Source organism: Anser anser, assembly GCF_964211835.1.
Source record: "Anser anser genome assembly, chromosome: 3".
NCBI classification, from domain to species: domain Eukaryota; kingdom Metazoa; phylum Chordata; class Aves; order Anseriformes; family Anatidae; genus Anser; species Anser anser.
The window spans coordinates 20,314,157-20,338,407 of record NC_139722.1 but is presented as its reverse complement, the minus strand read 5'-3'; the positions used below and the strand labels follow the sequence as shown (position 1 = coordinate 20,338,407).

Here is a 24,251-nt window from a genome sequence, read left to right as displayed (position 1 = left end):
AAAGGATGCCAGAGGTCACCCGGTCCTGTTCCCTGCTCAAAGATGTCTAATGAGATCACATTGCACATGGCCATCTCCTGAACACCTCCCAGGATGGAGATTCTACAAACTTGATGGGCAACCTGTGCCGGTATTTGATCATCCTCATGGGAAAAACAAAAGAAAAAAAAAATGAAAAAATGAAAAACCTGATGTCAAATCGGAATTTGCCATTCTACAAATCGTGTCTGTTGCCTCTCATCTACTTAGGCAACAGAATTTTACTTGCCTGAAGGGGGTGAAATTGAAATGCTCTCCCTTGAATTATCAAAAACCGATGATTGTGCTGAAATTATAAAACACATATTGATAAGGATACATATATTCCATTCTCCACCCCACCACAGTGACCCATCCTACTACAGTTCTGCACTCAAGAGAGGACAGTAGCATGGTGATACTGCATATGTCTTTCAGTCATTCAGGCTGCTTCTGGTCTCCAGCAAGGCTCCTCAGCCTCTTTCTTTGTTCTGCGACTTCAGACAAGGAAAGCATGCTGAGTCTGGCAGACTGTAATTCCACAGATTTTTCTCTCTGCAACAAAGCCAAGTATCTCACACCTGCATCCTACTCTCTTTTCAGCTGGTGATAGTACGCCTGTTAGTTCCCATCAGCAGTCCTAGCGTAACATTTTGTGTGACTTCATGGGGTACAGGATAAGACACCTAATCAATGCTAGAACCATCCCATCTCCCACAATCCTTTTTTTCTTCTACGTGAGTTATTACAAATTTAATGGGATACAACTGGGAGCTGTTAGTGGCATATCAGTTAGATAGTATCTGTAGAAGCAAAATGTCTGTGTCACTTCAAATTATCTTACTTCATTACTCCAAGTTTAATGCAAAATAAAGCAAAGTTACAATACCAGAAGCAAAATGTTCATTAAAAAAGAAGAAACAAACTTGACATGCAATCCAAGTTTATGTTTAATACCTTGATAGCTTTTTATCTCAATAGTTTCTGTTAGTCTAATTATATAAGCAACTTTGACCATCTTTTGAGGCTGTATTTCATTTACAGTAGTACACCCCATTATTTTTTAACATAATTTCAAAGAGATTAAATAATTTGGACAATTCTTTTTTGGGATGAATTTTCATTCCATAATCCACAATACTTCAGGCTAATTAGAAATAGAAATTCTGGCAAGAGAGTCATACAGAAATGTAAACAAGCCATTAGAAAACACTGTAAGAAAAGAAATAAAAATTGAATTCAGACATCAAAAAATCATCCAAACAGGAAGGAAGACTGAATGACTGAAATCCTTACCCTCCAATAACGTAAAAATTCAGATTTTTGCAGTTCAGCTGGCATTGAAAATAGATTTTCTCTCAGAAAAGTCTTTTGACTTAAAACCTCTTTATTTACCAACTGCTCTGTATCACAAAACTCCCAGTTGCCATTTTTTGTTTTATTAATATTAATTGACGAAAAGTGTCAAATGTCAGGAAGAGAACTGTCTACCAATACCCATCTATTATTTATCATTACTCTTGCTCAGACAGTGTTTATTTTATTAAAATAAATTAATGTAATAAAAAGAAAAAAAAAAAGACATTTCACAGTGAAAGTGAGTTAAAAATAGGCTGAGTAAAGAAACCAGTGCCTCATGCTATTTAGTGGAAATGCTTGTGGGAAAGAAAGTTTCAGATTGGGATACAAATATGAAAATAATAGGAAATGTGAGGGTAATTCATCCCAAATTTCTAGAATTTAAGAAAAGCAAATATTCTAGGTATTATTATCATTCACACTCATGTGTAGAGTTAAAGATAGTATAGCCATATTCAGTAGAAATGTGAGAGAGACAGGAAGCTTTAGAAACTAATATATTTTAATATATGAAATATGAAAAGGAAAATATTTCCATCTTCCAAGAGCTTTTTCTGTATCTGCAGCATTTGTTTATTTCCCCATAGAAGACACACATCAGCAGAAAGGATCTCTAACATTAGATGTTGAAACATATTCTTGGGAATTAATCTTTGCTAGTGGAATGCTTCATCCACACCTGACGAAGCGATGCTATTCAGATGCCGGCAAACGATGTCTGGTTGTGACTTCACAGCAACTGTGATATTTATCTCTGACCAGACCGCACTGGAAACCACCATGAAATTCCAGTCTTTCAAGATGAGTAAAAGGCCTTCAGTTTTCTCAGCCTTGGAGTTCAAACAATTCTTGCATCAGTAAGACTATTTTTACGTGATGGATTCAGTGATTGCTACTTCGTGATGAAGAATGCCTCCAATCATATGGAAGAAGGGGAAATTCCATATGACTGATGCATCTATTGAAGTGGAAACTGGAAGGATTTTGTCTTGTGTTTCATTCAGAGAAGAGTTTAATGAGCTTTGGTAGTGTCTTAAAATAGTTATGTAAAATTCTCGATAGTGTCATCAGGTGTGTATTTCAAGTGATAGTCAGTGTAAAGGGACAGAGAAATTACTGCCTACATTTCTGTTTCCTTTTTTTGTGCTTTTTTCTCATTTTTTTGGTGGTAGGTGGCATTTGCAGTCTTAGAAAGATTTGAAGCCTGTTAACCCCATATATAGTTGTGTATAGGTTATAAGTTGCAGTCAGTATTCATTTTCTGCTGTTTCAAACTATCAGAACTCCACTCCATTCACTTCTGGTTCTCATTGCAATAATACAATAACAGCAGGAATAAAAGAGACAGGAAACTCCTCTAGCTGTGTCTTAAAAGTCTTGAAGCCTTCCCCCTCCTTTACCGCTTTCCAACACCTCCCCCCCCCAAAAAAAAAAAAGCCATGTCATCTTGTTTTGTGGTGATGTGACTTCATAGCATTTTGAAACTTCTCAAAACTCTTATGTGATATTAAAGCTCATCCTTGTCAGCCAGCAGGAGTAGGTGCTTAGAGGTCCCTCTATTTTTTTATTTTCTGCATTTTGTTAAAATGGAGAAAAGTGTGCTATTTAAGCCTCTAGAATTTGTTTTCACCCAAATTTCAGTGCTGTCTTGGTGCTTGCAGTATGTACTGGTTGTTTCACTTAAAGTGGAAAAAAAGAACTTCATCATTCATTTCATTTAGCTTTTGGTTTTAGTTTGGATAATTGTTTTCACTTCTTGCCTTATATACATTATATTTTACAGACCACAGTGTGATACATACAACAATACCTAATGGAATTTGTAGAGGGAAACAATTGTAATTGAAAGCAAGAAATAGTATAGTAAAGTTGAGCAAGGTTGAGAACAAACCCACTGGATGGTTAGTATGTGGAGCATGAGTCAGCTGTATGCACTTTCAGGGATGGAGGGTAGCCACAAATGGGGCTGTATTAGTAATAACAGAGTCAGCAGGTCAAGGGAAGTGCTTATTTTCTTCTACTTTGCACTTGTGAGGCCACATCTGAAATACCTGCATCTAAAATACTGTATCCATTTTTGGCCTGGAATTTAGGATCCCTCACACCCTACATTTTGGTTCTGTGCAAATATCCTGTCAGTGAATCGTTCAGATATCTAGCTGCCTTTGTTTGAATCTCTTAACTGTCTTTTATAACTGATCACAATATTTTGATAAGGTAAAGGACAGCGGGAGCTTTAGTGTCATCTGCAGTATTGCCAGCACCATGTTTCAAATTAGAAAAGATTGGCTAATTTTTATAGCAAAACTTGTAGTGGAGTTTTTGTTTGTTTGTTTGTTTTTAAAAAAAAGCTTGATTGTGTGTTAGCTGTATTAGTTGTTACCCTAAGAGTTCATATCTGTGATCTTTCGTCAGCCACTTGTATAACTTTGTGCCACTTAGATAAGGAATTCACACTGCATACATTCATGTATCTTCTGAACCTGAGTTATTATGTAGGCACCCTATGTGGTGACAGTGGAGTGCACTGTTTTCTGCCTCTGTTAAATTCTCTGGATTGTCCTCTCTCATTTGTGTAAAGATTCTAGTATCTTAGTTTTGATATTTTAATTTTCTGTCTAAATTAGGCATTGTGAATGGATCCTCTTCAAGGCAGCAGTTTGATTGTTTCCATGCTCCACCGTGTATCAATGAATAGGCAATGATAGATCTTCCCTGTCTCAGAGGGATGTTGAAGAGATCATACCATAAATCATTCCATTACAGCACTGTTGCGATATTTATGAGAGCCTTAGATAAAAGGGACTGTGTGCTCGAGGGGTGATTATTTCACTCAGTTTACTTGAAGATAATGTAATTATTTATTTTTTTTTTCACCTTTTCTTTCTTTCTGAAGAGCTGAAACAGAGATCTCCTGAAATGAAAGTTGCACAGAATTTTGACGTTTTTAGGTTTTAGTAGGTGACAAGATAATTCAATCATGAAAGGAAAACAAGGGAATCTGCTGATAACATTTAAGTCTTCAGACCAAGAACGTTATTTTTGTTAGCTGCAAGTGTAACACTTAACAACTCATTTAACAGTAAAAGATATCAGCTAATGTGTGTATATATATATATATATATATAGGAATATTGCATCTTGCTAATATTGTATATGATGGATATTTTATATTACCTTTTTAGCATGTAGTTTTAAGTCTTCATGCTCACTATCAAACTCCCTATAAATTACAATTGTTAGGTTAATAACTTTTTCAGTAAGTCATGAGTGAGTGACTCAGGTAACCTTTGTGTGTCACTTAGAATGCTCATACTAACATATATCATAAATTAAACGGTAGAAGATTTCACCTTAGATAAGAGAATCCCAGATAAACCCCCAACCCAGCAACTTCACAGAGCAGTATTCTGGATTCAATAGTTTACTTCCTTCTAGTTTAGTACCAAAAGGAAAGCAATATAGCGTTAAAGTATAAATATATCGACTGTGTAAATATAGCAGAGAGCAGTGATATTCTCCAAGTTATAAAAAAGAAACGTGCACAATAGTATATAAGTAAAATCTAATTCTCATAACACTCATGGACACCTAAGTAACCTATGTAACTCTCTGAAATTTAGTTGAAACTATTGCATGTCATATGTTTTAAAGATATATAGACCAGTGTACTTCCATGCCACTACTGAATAGACTTCTGTTATTCCTACTGAAAAATTTAACAGTCGAAAAAGTGTATCCCACCATCATCCAGATGTGTGGGATTTTAGAGGTAAATGCATAGAGCTCAACTTCCTACAGATAGTAAAGAAACACTGGCATTTGTAGAACGAAGTTGCTTTAAAGATATAAAAGAAGCATAAAAATTGAAAAAAGAAAATCAATTGAATATTAGCACATGTAGATGCTGTTATGAGAAAGGGCCTTACATTAAAAAATGTTATAAAGAAACTTTTAAGTACATTTTTCAAATTTCTGTGTCATAAAAGAACTTAAAGAAAACTTTGCTTAGAATTTTACATAGAAAGTATAGGAATGGAATAAATTAAAACTAGGCAAGGCAGTTTGTTGCAACAGACACATTGCTAGAAAATGAAACCAAAAATTCAATAAAGAAAAAAGTCTTTTGGTTTCAAAAATGTTAATATTTGTTCAAAAAGGTCTAATGCATTCTTCCTGAATACAGTACCCTGAGTTTAGTAATTATAAACAGTCTGTATACTTAAGGGAAGTAAATGATCAGCACATATAGCTGCTGGTACAGAGAAAGTATTTATTGTATGTTTTGCTGCTAATACAGTCCATTATTATCCTTCTTTTTGTTACCTTTCTTTTTATTTGTAAACTAAAACCCCAAAACTTTTCAAAAGTTTTAAGGATCACTTAAACACTGAGAGATATTGGACAGTTTAAGAAAACTGATATATCTTCCTTTACGGATATATTTCTTCTTACTGCAGATCTAACGCATTTGAAGTGCTGGCACTCGATGGAGTTAGTACTGGGATACTTCAGTTTTATACAGCCCAGGAGAGTGCTGACTGGCTGAGAGCAATATCAACTAACATCAGTGATTTGACACTTCAAAATGTATGTTACTTTCTGCATATTTTCTTGTCTGTGCTGTTGTAAAACTATTTCTAATTTTCCAAGGGCAGAAAATAATTCACATTTAAGATACCATATATATAAAATGTTTGTTCTGGGGGAGAAAAAGGAGGAAGGAAAGAACAGGAAGAGGTTGTCTAATCAATCAAAAGTATCAAGTTTTCAAGCGTTGCAGTGTTCTTATAAATAAGAGAGTAGTAGAAATTCAGATTGCATTTATTATTTTAAAGACTTCTTAAGGAAAAGTATTGATCCTTCTTGGTCATTACACAGAGCTTTAGAAATGACCAAATATTTATTTTTACATTTTTGTAATTAAATTATGCTTGAAATTACCACTTATTGATTTTGAAATAGGCATGTGGAAATTCTGTAGCTAGTGAAGTGTGACTTATAGGGGCTTACTAGGAGACAGTATTTTTTACCTCTGTAAGTTGTCTAGAGGTTGTTTTATTTAAATTCACATTATTTCATCTTTCTCTATGGAAGTGCAAGGTTGCTTATGTTAGTATAAATTATTACTGCTAATTCATAAGTAGCATTTGCTATTGCAAGCAGAAGCATTAAATAATCCTTGGAGCAAAAGAAATCATTTGGACAGCACGTTATTATTCCAAGAAAGAACAACAAAAAATATTGAAGATTCTGGAATGAATCATAAAGTTAAATAGGCAACTTGAACATGTAGTATATTGAAAATATATTTCAGTCTTTCTGAAATGTTAAGAAATCAATGATGAAAAAACTATTGCACGGCTGTCCCTGGAATAATTTTCTGTGCATGTTTTTAATGTCTTTTTGTTTAGATGTGGTCAGACTGTAATTTCATTTCATGACCGTAATCATGATCTGGTGGCATAAATATCTTTAATTTCTACTTCATACTCCTGGTTAATTGTTGCTTAGTTCTTTAGATTATATTGTGTAGACTTTGTGTTAGATTTCAATGTAAATCTGTGGTCAAAACAGATTATAATTTACTTTTCTGGTCTTCAAAAGTTACTTGGAATCAGATTTGATCAAAATAACTTTTTAAATAAATTAATTATTATTTAATATTCAATTACTTAAGCAATATATTTGACAAAATAAAATATTTTTGCTTATGATGCGTTCTTTATAAATATAGGTCTTGCTATTTGATAATTCTAAGAAAGCTATGTAAATTATTCATGAATTTTCATTATTCTTGCACTGTTAATAGTAAAAAGAAGTGTATGGGAATATTTTTAGAGCACTTCCAGTTCATAGTTCCTAAACCCAATTCTTTTGCTTTTGAAAAAATCCAGTGAATAAATGTCATTTTAAGAATATAGATGAATAAGCCAATAAAAAGTGGCTATAGGTACACGCAGATTTTATCTGCGGTAGGGTTCTAGTCTGTTGTTTTTCAAAATGCACTATATACAGTAGGATGTGTTCTGATGTAGTATCTTCAGTGTATTGTGACCGGTCTGCATAAATATTTTATTTTATACAGAGTTTTTTTCTTGGTCTTCTCAGTTATTTATCACAATAGTGAATTCTCTAAACCAAGTAGTCCACCTGGTGTTCATCTAAGTGGCTGTTCAGGAGAAGGATCTGATAGAAAGAAAAAAAAAGAAAAAAAAAAGAAAAAAAATGTGAAAAACTCCTGTATTCAGTGCTCTTGGTCAGATACAGAGTAAAGTCTATATAGAGCGTATAAGAAGAGAATAAACTTTTTCATTCAATTTAGTGCTTTACAGGCTCTGTCAGAGGTGCTGCCTATAGAACAACTAGACAGGTCTGGACACAGTGCTGTTTTAATTACTAATGATTGGAATAGGAGATGTAACAGCCAGTGACAATCCCTTTCACCGTGAACTACTTTTTTTTTTTTTTTTTTTTTTTAAGACCAAGAATGTGAGACTGGAGTGTAACTTAAGTGTACAGCAAAAGAAAGCTAGGGACTGCCCCCTGTCTCTGACGGGGAAAGGGACATCCACGCTGTTTAGGGCAAGGCCTTCGGATTAGATCTATTGAAAATCCATTCCGGATGCTTTTTATTACCTCACTATTATCATTTCACAAAATGTTGTTGTTGTTGCTGTATTTTTTCTGTACCTCTCCTGCAGTCCCTGAAGATAATCTCTACTGGTTCAGAGATTAATTGCTAGATACACAATAACAATGGATCTTCCTAGTGATACTGTTGGCATAAAGAATGTCAGCATTCTTACCTGCCCCATTACTATGTATTTAAGCAATATTTTCCATTGTTCAATTTTACTTCTTCACGGTTTTTTATTTTGATTCTGCTAATATTTATCTCTTGATTTTATCCACTCTTCCTGCAGTTTAATCATTCTTAATTCAGCTGTGCATATTTGTGCTACTCTTTTATACATGACTTTTGTCATATACTTTTGCATACCATTTTGAATAATTTCTCTTTGAATTTTCATTCGTAAAGTGCTCCTGATGCAGATGAATTATTTTCTTGTAGTGCACCCTCTCTTTCATACATCACTTTACCCTAATATATTTTATTTTGCCACTTTACAATAATATAGTCTCATTCAGCAACTGGCAGCTCTGTCAGATCGCCTGCTGATGCCAGAAGATAATCCTAATGTAGGCAGTATAAAAATAACTCTGCCACAATGTGACACTTCTGTTAATGTCAGACTACTTTTTTGAAGTACTGAAACATCTAACTTCTTTGCAAAGGCAAGCTCTCTGGGGATCAAGTGTAAAGGAGGAGTTGTCTTTCAATAGTGAAGATGTGAGGAATCATCACTGCATAAGAATGCTACCCCTGGATGCTAGCGTATCTAGAAAGCGTTACTCAGTAAATGAGAAATAATGATTCTGGTACCAGCCTGCAGAGTGGTAATTCTTACAAGACAGAGGAGTACACGGAATATTGCAACATTGAGAAAGATGTAAAGGTGTCTTTTCAACCCTCCTTACTGATACATGTCTTGTATGTTTAGCTAGGAAAATCTCCCTGTAATTGTGAGCTTTAGAAGCAGTATGGATTACTTTTTTCTAAGGACTCTTGCCAGAAATTATTCACCGCTCCGTTCATATTCTTGTATTTCACATACTTTTCTGCCAGCGTGAAATTTCCCCATCTTCTTTCTTTGTGATATGATCTCCAATCTTCTCAGTGTTCTCCAAGCTCTTCACATTTACCTTTGGCAGAAGAAAATAATAGAGGTGAATCAGGACCTCACATTTACTTTTTCGTGCACCTTTTTTCCCACAGAAGGAAGTGCAGCTGAAGAAGCTGAGGGGAGAGAGGGAACAGAAACTGCCAGTGAAGCTGCCATGATGAGTTGAAAAGCACAGGGACAACTCAGTCTGAATGTGCATCTGCATTGCACTGCTCCTGTTCTTATTTGCTTAGTTAGAAGTTTTTTGTTTGTTTGTTTGTTTGTTTGTTTTTTGTAGGGTGCAGCAATGCTGTGCTGGGGAAGTTCTTCACAATTTGGAATAATTGATATTTTTCTGTTTTGTGCCATTCAAGTACAAGCTATTAAATATGTGAAGCTTTTCTCATAGATCTTGTTTTCTTTCAAATATAACACTGAACATTAATATAGTAATGATATGCAGAAACACATAAACTTAATGCTGCCAGTTCATTTGCATTACTGAGACTTATTTCTTGTATTTATAACTTTTTCAAGTTTTTATTATTTTTTTTTTGGTACATTTTAAAGGTGTTGTTTTTCAGAACTTTAATCACAAATAGATGAATAAATCATAAGCAGGTAAGAAAATGAGTTAGGATACAGTTGTTCCACTTAAAGTATCATTTAAGGTTTTTTTAAATCATTCCAGCAGCTTCATTGGAGAGTGGTTGAAACTTAAAATTTGGTTTCAAAACAGGGATATTTGTCTTTGACAGCTGTTTTAATTGTACATATTGTAGTATTAAACATTTTCTGTTATGCCTTCATGTACAGGTATATCTAAGTAATACTGTATATCAAAGTGGAGTGAAATTTCTGTTTGGCTAGTGAGAGACTTACGAACTCGGAGTTTTGAACTTGCATATAAAAAAGAAAGAGGAGGGAAGGTGTCTTGCTTTCTTTCCATAGCAATATGTGGGGTACCTGTAGATGGAAACAACATCCTTGGGTGCCTACAATATGTAGGAAACACAAATTTGACTACCTCAATAACAGTTCTGCTGGTGGTAGAAAAACGTGGTATTTCTTTGCTGCCTTTTTTTTTGTTTTTAACTCGTAAATTCCCATCTGAAAGTATCACAAATCAAGCCATTGAGGTTGTAAAGAAGGTTGTGTCAGGAAGGCTAGGAACCACATCACCTAAATTTAGCCAAACAATAAGCAGTTGCATGTAACCCTCTGTTACCTAGAAAAAAAAAAAAGTACCTGTCAAAATCTTGCTTTTTCTCTCTGCTCACTAGAAATGGAGTATAGGTATATTAGATGTAAAAATTTTTCTTTTTTTTTTTTTTTTTTTAGATTTTCAAAGTTAAGTGAGATAAATCCCAGCCTAGGAGATATTTGAGTTTAAGCATGTGGTTCTGAATTATTTCATCCCCATTCTGTTCCTGCCCTGTATGTATTTATTTAAAACAGTGTAGTATTTACAGTTGCTTTATGCTTCCTTTTCCAAACTGCCTGCAGTCTTCGCAGATCCAGGGTTTTGGTTTTAGCTCTCTTGTTGTCTCCAGCTCCAGTTATTATACTGCAGTGCTGAATATTAATGCAGTCCCAGCAAGATGTAGCCTACTCCATTTGTATTCCTGTCTCAGTGCACCAGCTGTGGAGGAATGTAGAGAGCATGTGGTGCTGGGCAAAGTGCAGAGTGCATACTTCTCTCTCTTCAGGATGTAACGTGGTGCAGGAGTTCTTTCCTCTCCCCACAGACCCACATTAGGGCTGCAGCCATCCCTGCTTTGAATGAACTAGGTCTGTACAGTGAAAAGCTGCAGAGTCCAAAGCATTCTTTCCTATTGCCTGTACCAACAGGAAGCTAACTGGTGGTGAAGATGTTCTTCACGGTGCTCTTCCCTCATTCTCCAGAAAAACTGCATGGCCAGTCTCACACTCAATATTCCAGGCACATCTGAACACAATAAAATAAAAAGTAAGATAAGAAAAATTACTCCTATTATATAGGGAGCTTAAGTAGTTTGGACTGAGCCAGAGAGGCAGGTGAACGAGACAGGATCACTGCTAGCCCTGCTTATTTGCACTGTTTTATATTATCGTAATCTTATTACTTAGCACGTCTGTGGTCACCTGCATGGAAATAATATATTAAGTTTATATAGCTTGGCTTCTGTGTAGTTACTTTGCGTGTGTATTTCTCTCTGAAGCAGTGGAGACAGGCTGAAGCTGAAGTTGAAGCTGGGCAGGGTGTGATGGCATTCCTCCTGATGTTTCAGGCTTCCATGTGCCTTTTCATTATGTCCTGCACAAATGCTCAGGATTAGGCCAGTAGGATCAGGCCACTCACTAAAGCAGACCCGTGAGCTCTGCTTCCTTCAGCAACACTGAGCATGTGACCAGTTTGTTTTATCCACATTACAGTGTAGGATTCTAGAGTTCCCACTGGTTTGTTACTGTCAGTGTCCCAAGAACAAGAAGCTCTGCCGCCTCATCTCCGTCTGGGCCACATGTGGCCGTGCAGCCTGGGGTCAGGCTGCTCTGGGCAGAGCTGTGTGTGGAAGCTGTGAGGAGCCATGTTAGTAGCCCCCACTTTGCTTAGCGGCTGCCTGTCAGCTCCAGTCCCCTCCTTTTGTCCTTGTCTGTGCCATGGTACATGTGCCCGCACCTGCAGGCTGTGCCCTGCCTCTGTCGTGGTTATCTCTGTTCCTCCTCTAGGGTGGTGGGGAGGTGGTGCAAAGCATGGCAGGACCCCTCTGAGGGGCTGGCAGGCTCTCCCAGCATGGAATCACAGAATCACAGAATGGCTGAGGTTGGAAGCACCTGTGAAGTTCATCAGTTACCCCTACCTGTCTGGTCCCAGCAGCACACCTGCACCATTCAAGCAAACAATTCAGTTCAAACAGGCTGAAAAAGTGAGTGCGTGGGGAAGAAGGCTTGGTGGCCCATGATGGGTTAGGGATGACTGATGACTTCATATAGGCCTGGGCCTTTGTATCTGCCTGTGTCCGTAAAGTGAAGGCTCCTGCTGTCATCTTATACTCCTCCACGTCACATTGTGTTCTAAGGCTATTTTGTTTGCAGTCATGGGTAACTCGATAGAGAATTACAACATGTTATTGCCATCTATTAGTTACAAGTGCATATATACACATATATGTAATTACATCCTGCAATTATACATTGCTAAAACCAAATAGAGAATAGTCTAATGGTCATTATTATTGTTATTTTATCGCTAAACAAGCTGTAAAACAGCTTCAGACAGCCCAAGACAAGTTGAGACAAACCCTTACACAGTTTGAGGTCTCTGTCATTCACATTAACACAAAGCCTGTTGGCCTCTCACAGGTGTGCTTGGTCTGGCTGGGATGGAATTAACATTCTTCGTAGCAGCCATTGTGGTTCTGTGCTTTGCAATTGTGGCTAAAACAATGTTGATATCTCACCAGTGTTTTGTTTGTTGCTGAGCAGTGCTTGCAGGGCACCAAGGCTTTCTCTTTTTCTTACTCTGACCCCCTCCACCCCTCAGTGAGGGATGGGCAAGAAATTTGGAAGGGACAGAGCTGGGACAGCAGACTCAAATTGTCCAAGAAGGTATTCCATACCATCATCATTGTGCTCAGCAGTAAAGCTGGGGGAGCAGTAGAAGGTAGGCATTTGTCTTCCTGGTGGCTGTTGCTGGCAGACTGGCTGGGTGTTGGTCTTCTTGTAGGTGGTGGTGAGGGATTGCCTTTACATCACTTCTTTTTTTTTTTTTTTTCCCTTCACTTATTAAATATACTTTATCTTGACCCACAAGTTTTCTTGCTTTTCCTGTTCCTATTCTCTTCCTATTCCTGTTGGAAAGGGGAAGTGAGAGGGCAGCTGGGTGGGCCCTCAGCTGTTGTCCAGAATTGACTCACCGTAACAGGTAATGGTGTCACTGTGTTTACTAAGCTACATGACTACAGACATGCTCTGCTTTTCTGCAGATTTGATCTTACAAATCTGCTCTTGCCAGGATACAAGAGAGGGCCCCAGATTTCTTCTGCTCTTTTTCTGTTGAAATTGTAGCTTTTCCTGTGCATAATTGTAGCTTTTGGTATTTATCACAAACCTTTCATTTGTTACAAAATAGGCTGTGTAATGACAAGATCCTTTGGAAGTGTTTATCAGCTGCATGACTTTTTGCAGTTTATAACCCTGAGTGTAAAGGAGTCTATATATACAGTCACTTAGTCTTATTCCATTTCATTACTACACTTACTAATATTTCACTTTAAAGAAGGGAATATCTGCCAGGATTTGTCCACCACTCATCTGTGGAAACTATGACTGCCAAAGAAAATCTAAAATCAGCAGGACTCTTATTTGAACTGTGAGAAGAAAGATATGTAACTTTATACTGACAATAAACTAAAGGAAATTCTAAGCAATATTCCCTTCATCCTTAAACATGTCGTATACAGTATGGCATTTGTTTTCATAAGTGAGGTGTCTACAGGACAGTATAATATTTTTACCCGGAGTGGAAAAGTTAAATTCATAAATGCAAATCTTTATGAAGGATTTCATGAAAACTCAGATAAAAAGTTTCCAGTCTTTTGTTTTGTAAACTTAGTATAATAGTAAAAATCCAGTATTTGTGCGTGGAACTATATATTTTCTTATAATTTGAAAGTGTTAATACAGTGTTCAATAACTACCTCGATGCTAATTGAGAAACTCTTCATATCAGCATATTAATAACTCTGAGTATTATTCCATCTTTGTTTCATAGATGAAAATGGCAAATAAATGCTGTTCTCCCTCAGACCAGGTAAGACTTTCATTATTTTACCCAGTTTTTCTAATTCTTGTTCAGCTGCAAAATTTAAGAGCTTACATGCACACATTTAGCCCATTTGCAAATTATAAAACAATGTTTTCTGTGTTTTTAAGTTCTGAACTGTCCTTTTTAGTACATAATGTATATACATGAAAGAGGGGGACAACATAAATTACAACCATGTCGTGGAAAGCACAGTGTGTGCTTGCATGCAGTATAATTACAGTAAGTCTGACAAGTTAACTCTATTTACATTGCATATCATGCACAGACAGCCAAGCAGTGCATTAAGAAACCAATCTGTTTTGGATATGTCAAGCTGTGCAGATTACATGTTTGCCATGAGCATTTGTCTGGGATTTATGGAGCTCAGCCTGGTGAGATAATGCTTCTGCTCCAGCTAGCCAAATGTCCCAAAGACCCAAGTGAATTTACCATAGTGGGAAGCCTTCTTACTTTTTATAGCATTGTAAAGAGTTTTTTTCTTTTACTTTGTAAAACATAATTGTAGCATTTTCCAGGCTAATCCTGTAATTCGGGGAAGCACTCTGAATGTGTTATTAGAAAACTTCACTTTATATGTGCTTTCATATCGTCAATTTGGCATTGTACCATTACTCAGGAAGAAAGTGTCCAGTCCTTGCAGTTTGCAAAAATGTTGGCTTCGTTGATTAAAGAAGTGAAAATTAAGCAAGCTGTCTTTAATATTTAATGTTTTACTGTAGAAATTTATTATGAAGTTTTATTACAGACGTCAAAAACTGAGTCAAAATGCTTCGTATCAGGAAGAAATAAATATCTGTTACTAGTTTGACAGCTTATATGTTTTCTATATGTCACTGTTTTGTCATCTTATTTGTAAAAGGTACTTGGAAATTTATAGACTTTTCAATAAGTTATTAAAAATATTTAACCATTAATATTTTCTCCTGTGTTAAATTATTTTCTTATATTTAGGTCAGTATTTTGAAATAAAAATGCACTTGAAAAAAAACAATTTAATTCTGTATATGGCAGATGATCAGAAGTTACCCCCAAACCAAAACAAATACCTCTTCTGTATAAGAAGGAATCATTTAATTGATCTCTCTGCCATGGTTTTTAATTATTAATAAAACCCATATGAAAAACTGGTGATTATGAAAGCTAGGGGAAAAGGTATTGAATTTGAATGTCTGTTGTTGGGTAAACCCTCTACTACAAGTAATTTAGGAGCTATTTAAAGTTTACTTATATCAATTTTGATATATGTAATGTATAGCTTTAAAGTTACAGTTTTAAAAAGACATTCTCATTTTTTTTTTAAATATTGAGGACAATCATACAATCCAACCCTAACTACCTAATCTGATTTCCTAATGTTCTGGTTTAGCCCCGGCAGGCAGCTCAGCACCACCCAGTTGCTTGCTCACTATCCCCAGGTGGGATGGGGAAGAGAATTGGAAAGGTAAAAGTGCAGGAGCTCATGGGTTGAGATAAAGACAGTTTACTAGCGATGTGTGCAATCAGAGCAAACCAAGGAATTCATTCGGTGCTTCCCATTGGCAGGCAGGTGTCAGCCACGCCCAGGGAAACAGGACTCATCATGCCAAATGGTTTCTTGGGAAGACAAACACCATCACTCCCAACGTACCCCCCTTCCTCCTTCTGTCCCCCAGCTGTTATTGCTGAGCATGACACCACATGGTGTGGGACATCCCTTGGGCCAGCCTGGGCCAGGTGTCCTGGCTGTGTCCCCTCCCAGCTCCTGGTGCACCCCCAGCCTCCTGTCTGGCAGGGCAGCACGAGGAGCTGACAGTCCTTGGCTCTGTGTAAGCACTGCTCAGCAATGACTAAAGCATCCCTGTATTATCGCCATTATTTTCATAAAAGAATCCAAAACACAGCATCATACAAGCCTCTACAAAGAAAAGTAACTCTGTCCCAGCCAAAACCATGACACCTAAATTAACAGGTTAGTGTCCATAAACTACCCGCATAATCAGTGCAGAAAATTATTCTCTTCCTGAGAGTTGTTCAAATGTAGCGCTTGATATTGGTGCTTTAAATTATTCTTTGTAGGAGCCTTTTCTCTGTCTTTGCTCTACTGGAGTCCTAAGAAGAGTAGCCTCTTAGCTTATCATCTAAGGTAGGTGCCTAAAGTTAGGTAGTACTTATCCCACTTTTTCCATGCAGAATATGAAAGCAAAAGAAGATACAATTAGAAACTTAATTTCAGGAACTGAAAATTTAAGGCAGGACTGACAGTAGCAAACAATGGATTATTCTCTTGTGTGGAGAGTTACCCTAAGCCATGCCGTACTAGTTAGTCCTTGTTAAGGACTACAAGGATTTAACAAATATACAGAAATCACAATAAATTAAAAGGTGTTCAGTAAATACCACTGCTAAAGCTCTGGCTCTTTGTATATATAACCTGTGTAGATCTCAGATAACATCTAGGCATTGGATACTTTTAGAGAATATTGGTGCTTCACAAGGATAGAGGGGGATTGAGGCAGTTTGTACGTTATTTTATTGAGTACAAAGGCTGTTGACAGTCACCGTTCTCCAAATACTATAAGTTTTGATTCTACCTGATATAATTTATTACAGTGCTCTAAGAGACTTGAAAGCACTTGATTCTGTGTTATTAGCAGGCATAGATTGGGGACTCAATTTTTAAAAAGGCACACACTGCTGGATTTCCATATATTTTTTATAAAACAGTAAATTAGGTGATTCTCTGTACAGAAACACTATTTTCAAGGTGTTTTTATATTTCATTTACTGTTTTTAATGCTTTTAAGAATAACAAAAACATTTCCTGTCCTCCACTAAAATAATGTGATTTCTTCTTGGTAGAAATAGCAAAGTATTGATCAGATATTAATTAAGACTATATATTTTATTCTTATGCTATAAAACAGGCTTTTGCTGCTTCCTGTGATGTCTCTTTCTTTCTTTGCTTTGATTTTTTGTAGTTCAAGGAAAAGGTAAACTCCCTACCTACGTATGCATCTGTATATTTAATTTTTCTTCTGTAGTGATTGAGAGGATTTCAATATTCATAAAAGTCAGTAATTTAGAGCATTGTGAGATCCCTTAAGTTTGGAGTCTTGGTCAAGCTCTTGTGTTTTTTTAGCAGGCTTGTGCATGGTGGTATCTCAGAGACAATGCATTCTGCATCTGCAGCCCTGTAGTTGTGAAACTCCCACTAAATTATACCAAAGTTTCACATCTGTATCTCTGTCAACCCATAAAATGATTGTGAATCTGTCTTCACTGCAGAGATACTTCACCAGAATTATTCATTGGCCTTCACAGCCATAGTCAAGGCTTGCAAAGACTGCAGTAACACAGTAATTGAATTAACTGGGGTTTGAATCATTTTATTTTGTTGTTTCTGACATATGTCTTCCATAAAGAAAGAGTCAGATGCCTAAATCATGAGCTCTTCATTGACCTCTGGAGGAAATCATACAGAAAATGAAATCTAGAAACAATGATTATAAAAGTATAGCATACGACTAGCTGGAAGGCTAGGACACAGATTAAGATGCACCAGCAAAGGATAAATAGAACATCCACCAATTCCTTCAGGTCTCTGAGGTGAATCCTGCCAGACACCATGGATGTGAATGTTACACTGATAAAATTGATCCCTTACAATTTCAGTGACCACAGATGGAAAGTTACTGCTCCCCTAGTCATGATCCTCCAACTCTGAGGTCTGGGCAGCCCAAGATCTGTCATTACTGTTAAATACTGAGGGGAAAAAAAAAAAAAGGCATTAAATGCATCTGCCTTTTCCCCTTTCTTACGTGTAAGGTGACCACCCACTCCAAGTAGTAGTCCAATGTTTCCTTCGACCTCCTCTTACTGTTAACATACTTGAAAAAAGTATGTTTGCAGGGTGACATACCAAAAGACTAGCAAGGGTCAAACATCATGGCTGTTAATGAAAAAGAAAGAAAAGCAATAGAATTATAGACTAGTCAATTTAACATCAATCACTAGAAAGAAATTTGAAATAAATAAGCAAAATATTTGTATGCATCTGAGATAACAGATGAGTGACTGCCCTGAAGGATTTGTCAAGAATAAATAGTGACAACCAATCTAATTTCCTCATGTGGATGGGTGACATGGGTGACAGGTGTTTGCTGCAACGTGTCTTGATTTCAGTAAGGCTTATGACATTTCTTGACACAACAATATTTTAAACAACTGTTGCCAAGATTTGGTTGTACAAACTTTGTTAGATAATCCAATAATAGCTATAAATGGTTCACTTTCAAAACTGAATGATGTATTGACTAGAAGTCCTGAAAAGACCTGTTCTGGATCCAGTTCTCTTGAATATTTTCTTTATGGTGTATTAACAAAAGTAAGCCTATTAATTTTGCAGACATGAGGCTTTAAAGAATAGCACTAGACATAAGAATGATCTTGACATATTGAAAAACGAGTCTGAAAAACAGGGTGGAAGTCAGTTAGAGTACAGCATGTAAGCAAGTATAATCAGCGATTGTATGTCAGAGGCCACAGGAACAACTGGAAAAGTGTTTACTGGAAAATACTTGAAAAGTATACGGAGAGGCAAATTCCGTTAGCGAGCTTTGGTCCGTCTTCCATTGCATTGCTAGCATTTGCAGGTTGAGTGGAGGGGACACCTCACTGATTCCGGACTGCAGAAGCCAGTCAGATAGATGGTCAACAAAACAACAGATTTACTATTATGGTGTATTTTTACATCAGCCTGTTGTAATCAGGTACAGGGCTGGTCAGCCAGACCTTCCAGAAGCCCCATTCACATAGATTATCTACCTCTTTTTTCTTTTTTTTCTTTCCCTTCCTCCCCCTCCCAAGAAAAGTAACCCAGACAAATTTTAATCTTTCTGTTGCTCCTTATTTTTTATGATTTTACATGCTTATTGGAGTATTTCAGCTTTTGGCTGTGATGTCAACAACTGTCAGTAAACTAGCCCCCTTTTTTCACTATCTTTTGACATTCTTCTTTCAAATTGAGTTCCTGTACTTCCTATCCATATATTTCACCTGTTAGTTTACACATTATTATTTAATTAGTTTAGCCTTGGGCTTGAGCTGGCCAACCGCTTTTTGCACTGTACACAACGTCCAGCAGTTTCTCACATTATTACTTCATCAGTTTAATGTCAGGCCAGGGTAAAAACTCTTAGACGGTAATAGTGATTCATGTTAAACATGAGGAATAGATTTCCTCATTACTGGTAAAGCTAATAAATTCATGGGAGATTCCAGGAGAAATTTTGAAGGCCCTTTTACTTGAGATCCTTAGGCCAATAAGGAAGTATCTCTTAGAAACAATGTAGATGTCATTAGTCCTGCATTGCAGAGACGTAACGTACTAAATTTCTCAGAATTTTCTTTTCCTCTTTATTTTTGATGATTTTATGAATCCTAATGCTGAATAAGGAACTTCTCAGATATGGAGGGTTTGTTCCTTATAGCAGAACTGCTGCCCCAGATATACCATGAACATTTTCTCTTGGCCTCATGCTGCAGATTAAAAGAAGCCCTGCACATACTCCTGTAAGATCAAATTTCCTTCATTTCCAAAAAAAAAAAGTTTTAAAATTATATTATGTGCCAATAATTTTTTTCTCCCATTTGTTAATATGGAGAAATTCAATTCTTGCAAACAATAGCTTTACAATTTACACCAGTAGAAAAGGAACAGGACTAAATTTCTTCAAGCATAAAGTAACAATGTAAAGGTTATTTCCCTGGTAATTGTTTTAAATTTATTTGTATGGGAGGTCAGTTATGCAATTCCTAATGAAATTCTCTTGATCTGCTTCAGAGATCTTTCTTGGACCTCTGCTCTTTCACTGAAAATACAGCTTGTTCTAAGCACCACTTCAAAGCACTTGAACTTTTCAACCTGTAGTCAGTTAGCTAATATGTAGTGCCTCTGTGAGGTAAATAATTATTACTACTATACTGATTTTAGAGAGGAGCATGCTGCAGATTAAAAAAAAAAAGATTTGCCAAACTTTCTGGAAAAAAACAAGCCTTAATATTGAATACCAATTCTGAATACCATGGTTGCATTTCTGAACATACTGTTCTCTAAAACACGTTTCTCAGTGCATCCATGCAGTTTATATGTTCCATTTTTGTGTGTTAATTAAATAGTTTATATTAGAATTCTCTTCAAAGTTGTAAGACATGTAAACATTGGATTCTGGAAGCTATAGAATGGGTCAGATGAAAGAAACTTACTCCTATTTAAGTTAATATATACAGAGGAGTGTATTTAAGTAGTGTGCCTTACCCTAATATATTGACTGCGTCTTCTAGCATTCAGCTGGATCTATGGCGTGTCTGGGAGTGCATGGAACAATGTAATTCTGTCTTCAGTTAAAAGTCATGTTCTCTGGTTAAGCTGTCTTCCTCAGCTGTTATAATACATCTGAAAATTGAATAAATAACAATTGTTCTTTATTCTCCTTTTCACTTTATTTCTGCCTTGTGGATTGTCAGAAAGAATTTAGAGTACGCTCTTAACAGCTTTTAGAACACACTGCTTTTCCACTCAGTATTATAGAGATGCTATTTCACTGGATTAACACTATGAGATCAGTCCTTCTCCTTCAGGATGATTCTCCAATTAAAATTATTTTAACACAATTTTAAGCAGAACTGTCATGTGATTGTTTGGGGGAATGACATGCAGAAGGAAGCTGAGACTCATTTTCAGACTGCATTTTCTTCTTTGAGGATTCCTTTGAAATAGATAAGTTTGAAAGATTTTTTTTTATTTATTTATTTTTCCAAAATGGCAGAACAATCACAGTCTTTATTTGGTGAAGAAGAGAATAGTGTTTTAGGTATACTTTATTGTTGTTGTAGTATCACTAAAATATAGAGTAGGCATGTAAAACAAACAAACATATATGAAGGACCTGAGCTTTCAATTTGTAATTAGTTTGGACAGTTTCTGCTGCACAAATAGTTCTACTGATTTAGTATAATACGAGAATTATAACAGAACTGGGCATCTGCTAGTACAGAAAAGTAAGAATCACAATAGTTAAATAAGACTTGACCATCAACTGTTGTGATATGAATGTTGCTTTTAGAAAGAGAAAAGGAGCAAATGCGCTGCATGAATAAAGAATTAAATCTAATTAAGCTAAATTAAATTCAGATTCAGGTGCAATTAATGCTCATTAATTCTGAATTCTTGCAGGACATAACCTGTGGAATGATTTCCATGAAAATGTCAGAGAAACACAGTAACTGGAAGAACTAGCAAGGAAATATAGGAGGAAAAACACAAATGAAGAGGTTAAGAAGTCAAGGCAAAACTCCTTGGGTTTGATATGAGAAACATTGAACTGAACTGATTGAACCAAAAGCAAAAGGATTTACAACTAGATTTAAAACATTTACAGAATATGAGTCTTGTTTTGGTGATAGCCATTTTTCATGATCTCCAGATCCAATGAGGGAACCTGACAATCTTCCTATCCATCTCACTAACTTAGACACAAATATGATCTTCCAGAAAGAGAAGATGTGAATGTGTTCAAGTACAGAAACTTGTTGATTTGATCAAACACCAGGTCAGGTTGCTCAGAGAGACTATGGAATCCTCATCTTTGATATTCAAAAAACAAACAAAAAAAAAACCACCTGCTATTATGTTAATTGCATTATGTCATGTGTTATATGTTATTTATGTTGATACTCAAAATTCATTTGGACAGATCGCTGAGCAAACTGATTTACATTGGCTTTAAGCAGAGTGTTGGACTAGATGACCTCTAGAGGCCTCTGTCAGCATATGATTCTGTGTGGATCTTCTTTCCAGAATGGCTCTTAGATATCATCAAAGAGAACAATGTCAGCTCTGACAGAGCTGCTTTGATGTCTGACAGAGGGGCTAAGAAATTCTCAACTGTGTAGAGATGTGCATTTTGTTTATTTTGGTTGTACTTGTTCACAGGACAGATATATTTGACATTTAGTCATGGAAGCTGATCTACAATTCTCACCAGACATTCCTTTCACATGAGAGGCAACCATGCACTGTGGAAGGGCCACAGAACGCAGGGACAGTATTACACTGAGCTACAGTATAAAAGGTGGGCATTGGGGTACCACTGCCTGTTGCACTCAGGAAGGATTTATTTTTTTCAAGGGTGATTTACTGCTACATGCCTTCAAGAGAGTTTTGTGTTTTGGATTGTAACCTGAACAAGACAGTTATGAGAAAAATTGAGTGGCATCAGCCCCAAATTCTCCAAGCCTCCTTGTTAAACCAAGCAAAGAGGTGAAACAGTTTTCACTACCCAAAGTACTCTGAATCCATATTTTGCATCAGCAGCTAACTGGTGGGAAGCTGCATGAATTCACATACATATCAGTCTTCATAGTTTCCTTTGGCTTAGTACAGACATGTTGCTATTTGTGGTGTTCAAGCTGTGCTTAGCTGGAACTTAGAAAGCCTGCTTTGAAGCTGAAGCATGTAAAACACTGAGTGTCATCATTTCTAAGTTCCTCCATGGTTTCATCTCTATAACATTATGTTTTGAATAGCAAACATTCTGTAACCATTAATCAAAACTTCTAGTATTCCTTTTTGGGGGGTGGGGGAGTAGATCATTGTATATGTGAAAGGCATACAAATACAAAAGTTGATAGAGAAAATCTATAAGATATTTTTTTTCTTCCCAATATGTAAAATTTTAAAACAAGTCTACCCACTTGTTTTTGGAAAGACCAAAAGCAACTACTTATGTTACCACAAGATGTACTTCTCTTTGCTTTCTTAATTTTGTATTGTTCCACGATGCTTCATGGTACGACGCTTGTTCTTGACTTGCAGACCAAGCTGGCATCTGTTGTAGATTCATATCCCACTTTAATTACATGAGTGTACCCATCTGTTCTGACTTTTCATACATCAGAGATCTACTTGATTTTCTTTCTTCATTTCCCTCTTGAGTGTTATGCTTCATTTACTTTTCTTAACCATTTAACTAAAAGTACTATACACAAAATGTGCCGATTGCTTTATTAAACGTAACACATGTTAGGTTCCTAGTCATTGCAGCATCAAGATGCTTTATTGCTGTAGGAAAACAGTAAGTGCAAATAAGAACTTTCATTTATCTGCTATGATTGGATTACATTTTGTTAGTGACTTGTTTTATCTCCTCATAATGAGTGCCATTGCTCATTTTGTTCCTACAGGAACTTTTGCAAAGTATGTTAGAACACACTAGAAACTTAATAATACATTGATGATGTATGGGTAATTTTCCATGCAGTTTCCAATAGTAGTCTCAAATTGGTTATGCAGTATGGGAATAGAGTGGTGAAAGCTGTGCTGAGAATGGGACAGTTTGGAGTATTATGCCTTATTACGCTGTAAGAAATCAAATGGCAGGTTTCAATCCAAGTAACAGAACAATTTTTATCCCACCCACGTACTGAGACTCAATTAAAATCTCACTTACATACTGAAGAAACACAAATAGCTTGGTATTGGGTACCAGCACTTGGTTGCTTTTGTTCCATACAGACTTTTTTTGAACCGAATAATTATTCTTTGTCCACTCGTATGGTCTAAATGACCATTAAATAAACCTGTCAGTAAGAAAGGCATGGGGAGAGAAAGTAAAAAATAATAGATTTTTTTTTGCATCCATATAAAAAGATGCATTTATACATACTATATATATGCATATATGCAAAATTCAAGCAAACACTGATTCTGAAGAAGGAAATTCTATTTTCCTTCTTTACTTTTTTAGTGTTTTATATTTTTGTAGACAAGTATACATTTGGAACTCCTTTTTCTTTATGTTTTTTCCTTCCAAATATTCTTGCATTTATGCTTCTCACTTTCTACACCTGTATAGCGTCCTTTCTCTTGTTCTTTTAATTTTATATTTTCTCCTGTTTCTTTATTTCCTGCCTTAACAAATTAGTTTATTTCTCCTTTTTGAGTGTCTTTTCCTTCATCGTTTTGGTTTACACTTGCTCTTCCTCTTTTTCATAGTCATTAGTACTTACTTTCTAGTTTGCCTTCCTCTTATCCCAAGTAACGGTAATACAGTTCTAAATCCACTGAGCTCACTACAAATCTTTCAATAGTAATCATTCCTCAGTTACCTAGCTTGACTTTCCCTCTTCCCCTAGAGAGTATCTCATTCAATCTTCCATATCTGGTGCAGCAATCTGCATATAAATCAACTCAAGCCCTGTTTTTCTCCTAAATACACAAAAATTCTAAAACAAGCAAGCAAACAAAAAAAGCTTTTATGTCTTCTAGCTGTACTATAATTCTCTTCCTAAATATATATAAA

The 24,251-nt window shown here is 36.2% G+C and overlaps 1 protein-coding gene across 13 annotated transcripts in view; it reads left to right on the top strand.

The window, feature by feature from the left end:
• SNTG2 (syntrophin gamma 2) overlaps positions 1-24,251 on the top strand; it is a 285,090-nt gene that overhangs the window by 195,313 nt on the left and 65,526 nt on the right. For all 13 annotated transcript variants that reach the window (XM_083830578.1, XM_083830571.1, XM_083830579.1 and 10 more), the window contains 2 exons: positions 5,838-5,967; positions 13,858-13,896. In XM_083830578.1, the coding sequence (XP_083686704.1) occupies positions 5,838-5,967; positions 13,858-13,896 (169 nt within the window). The remainder of the gene's footprint in view (positions 1-5,837; positions 5,968-13,857; positions 13,897-24,251) is intronic.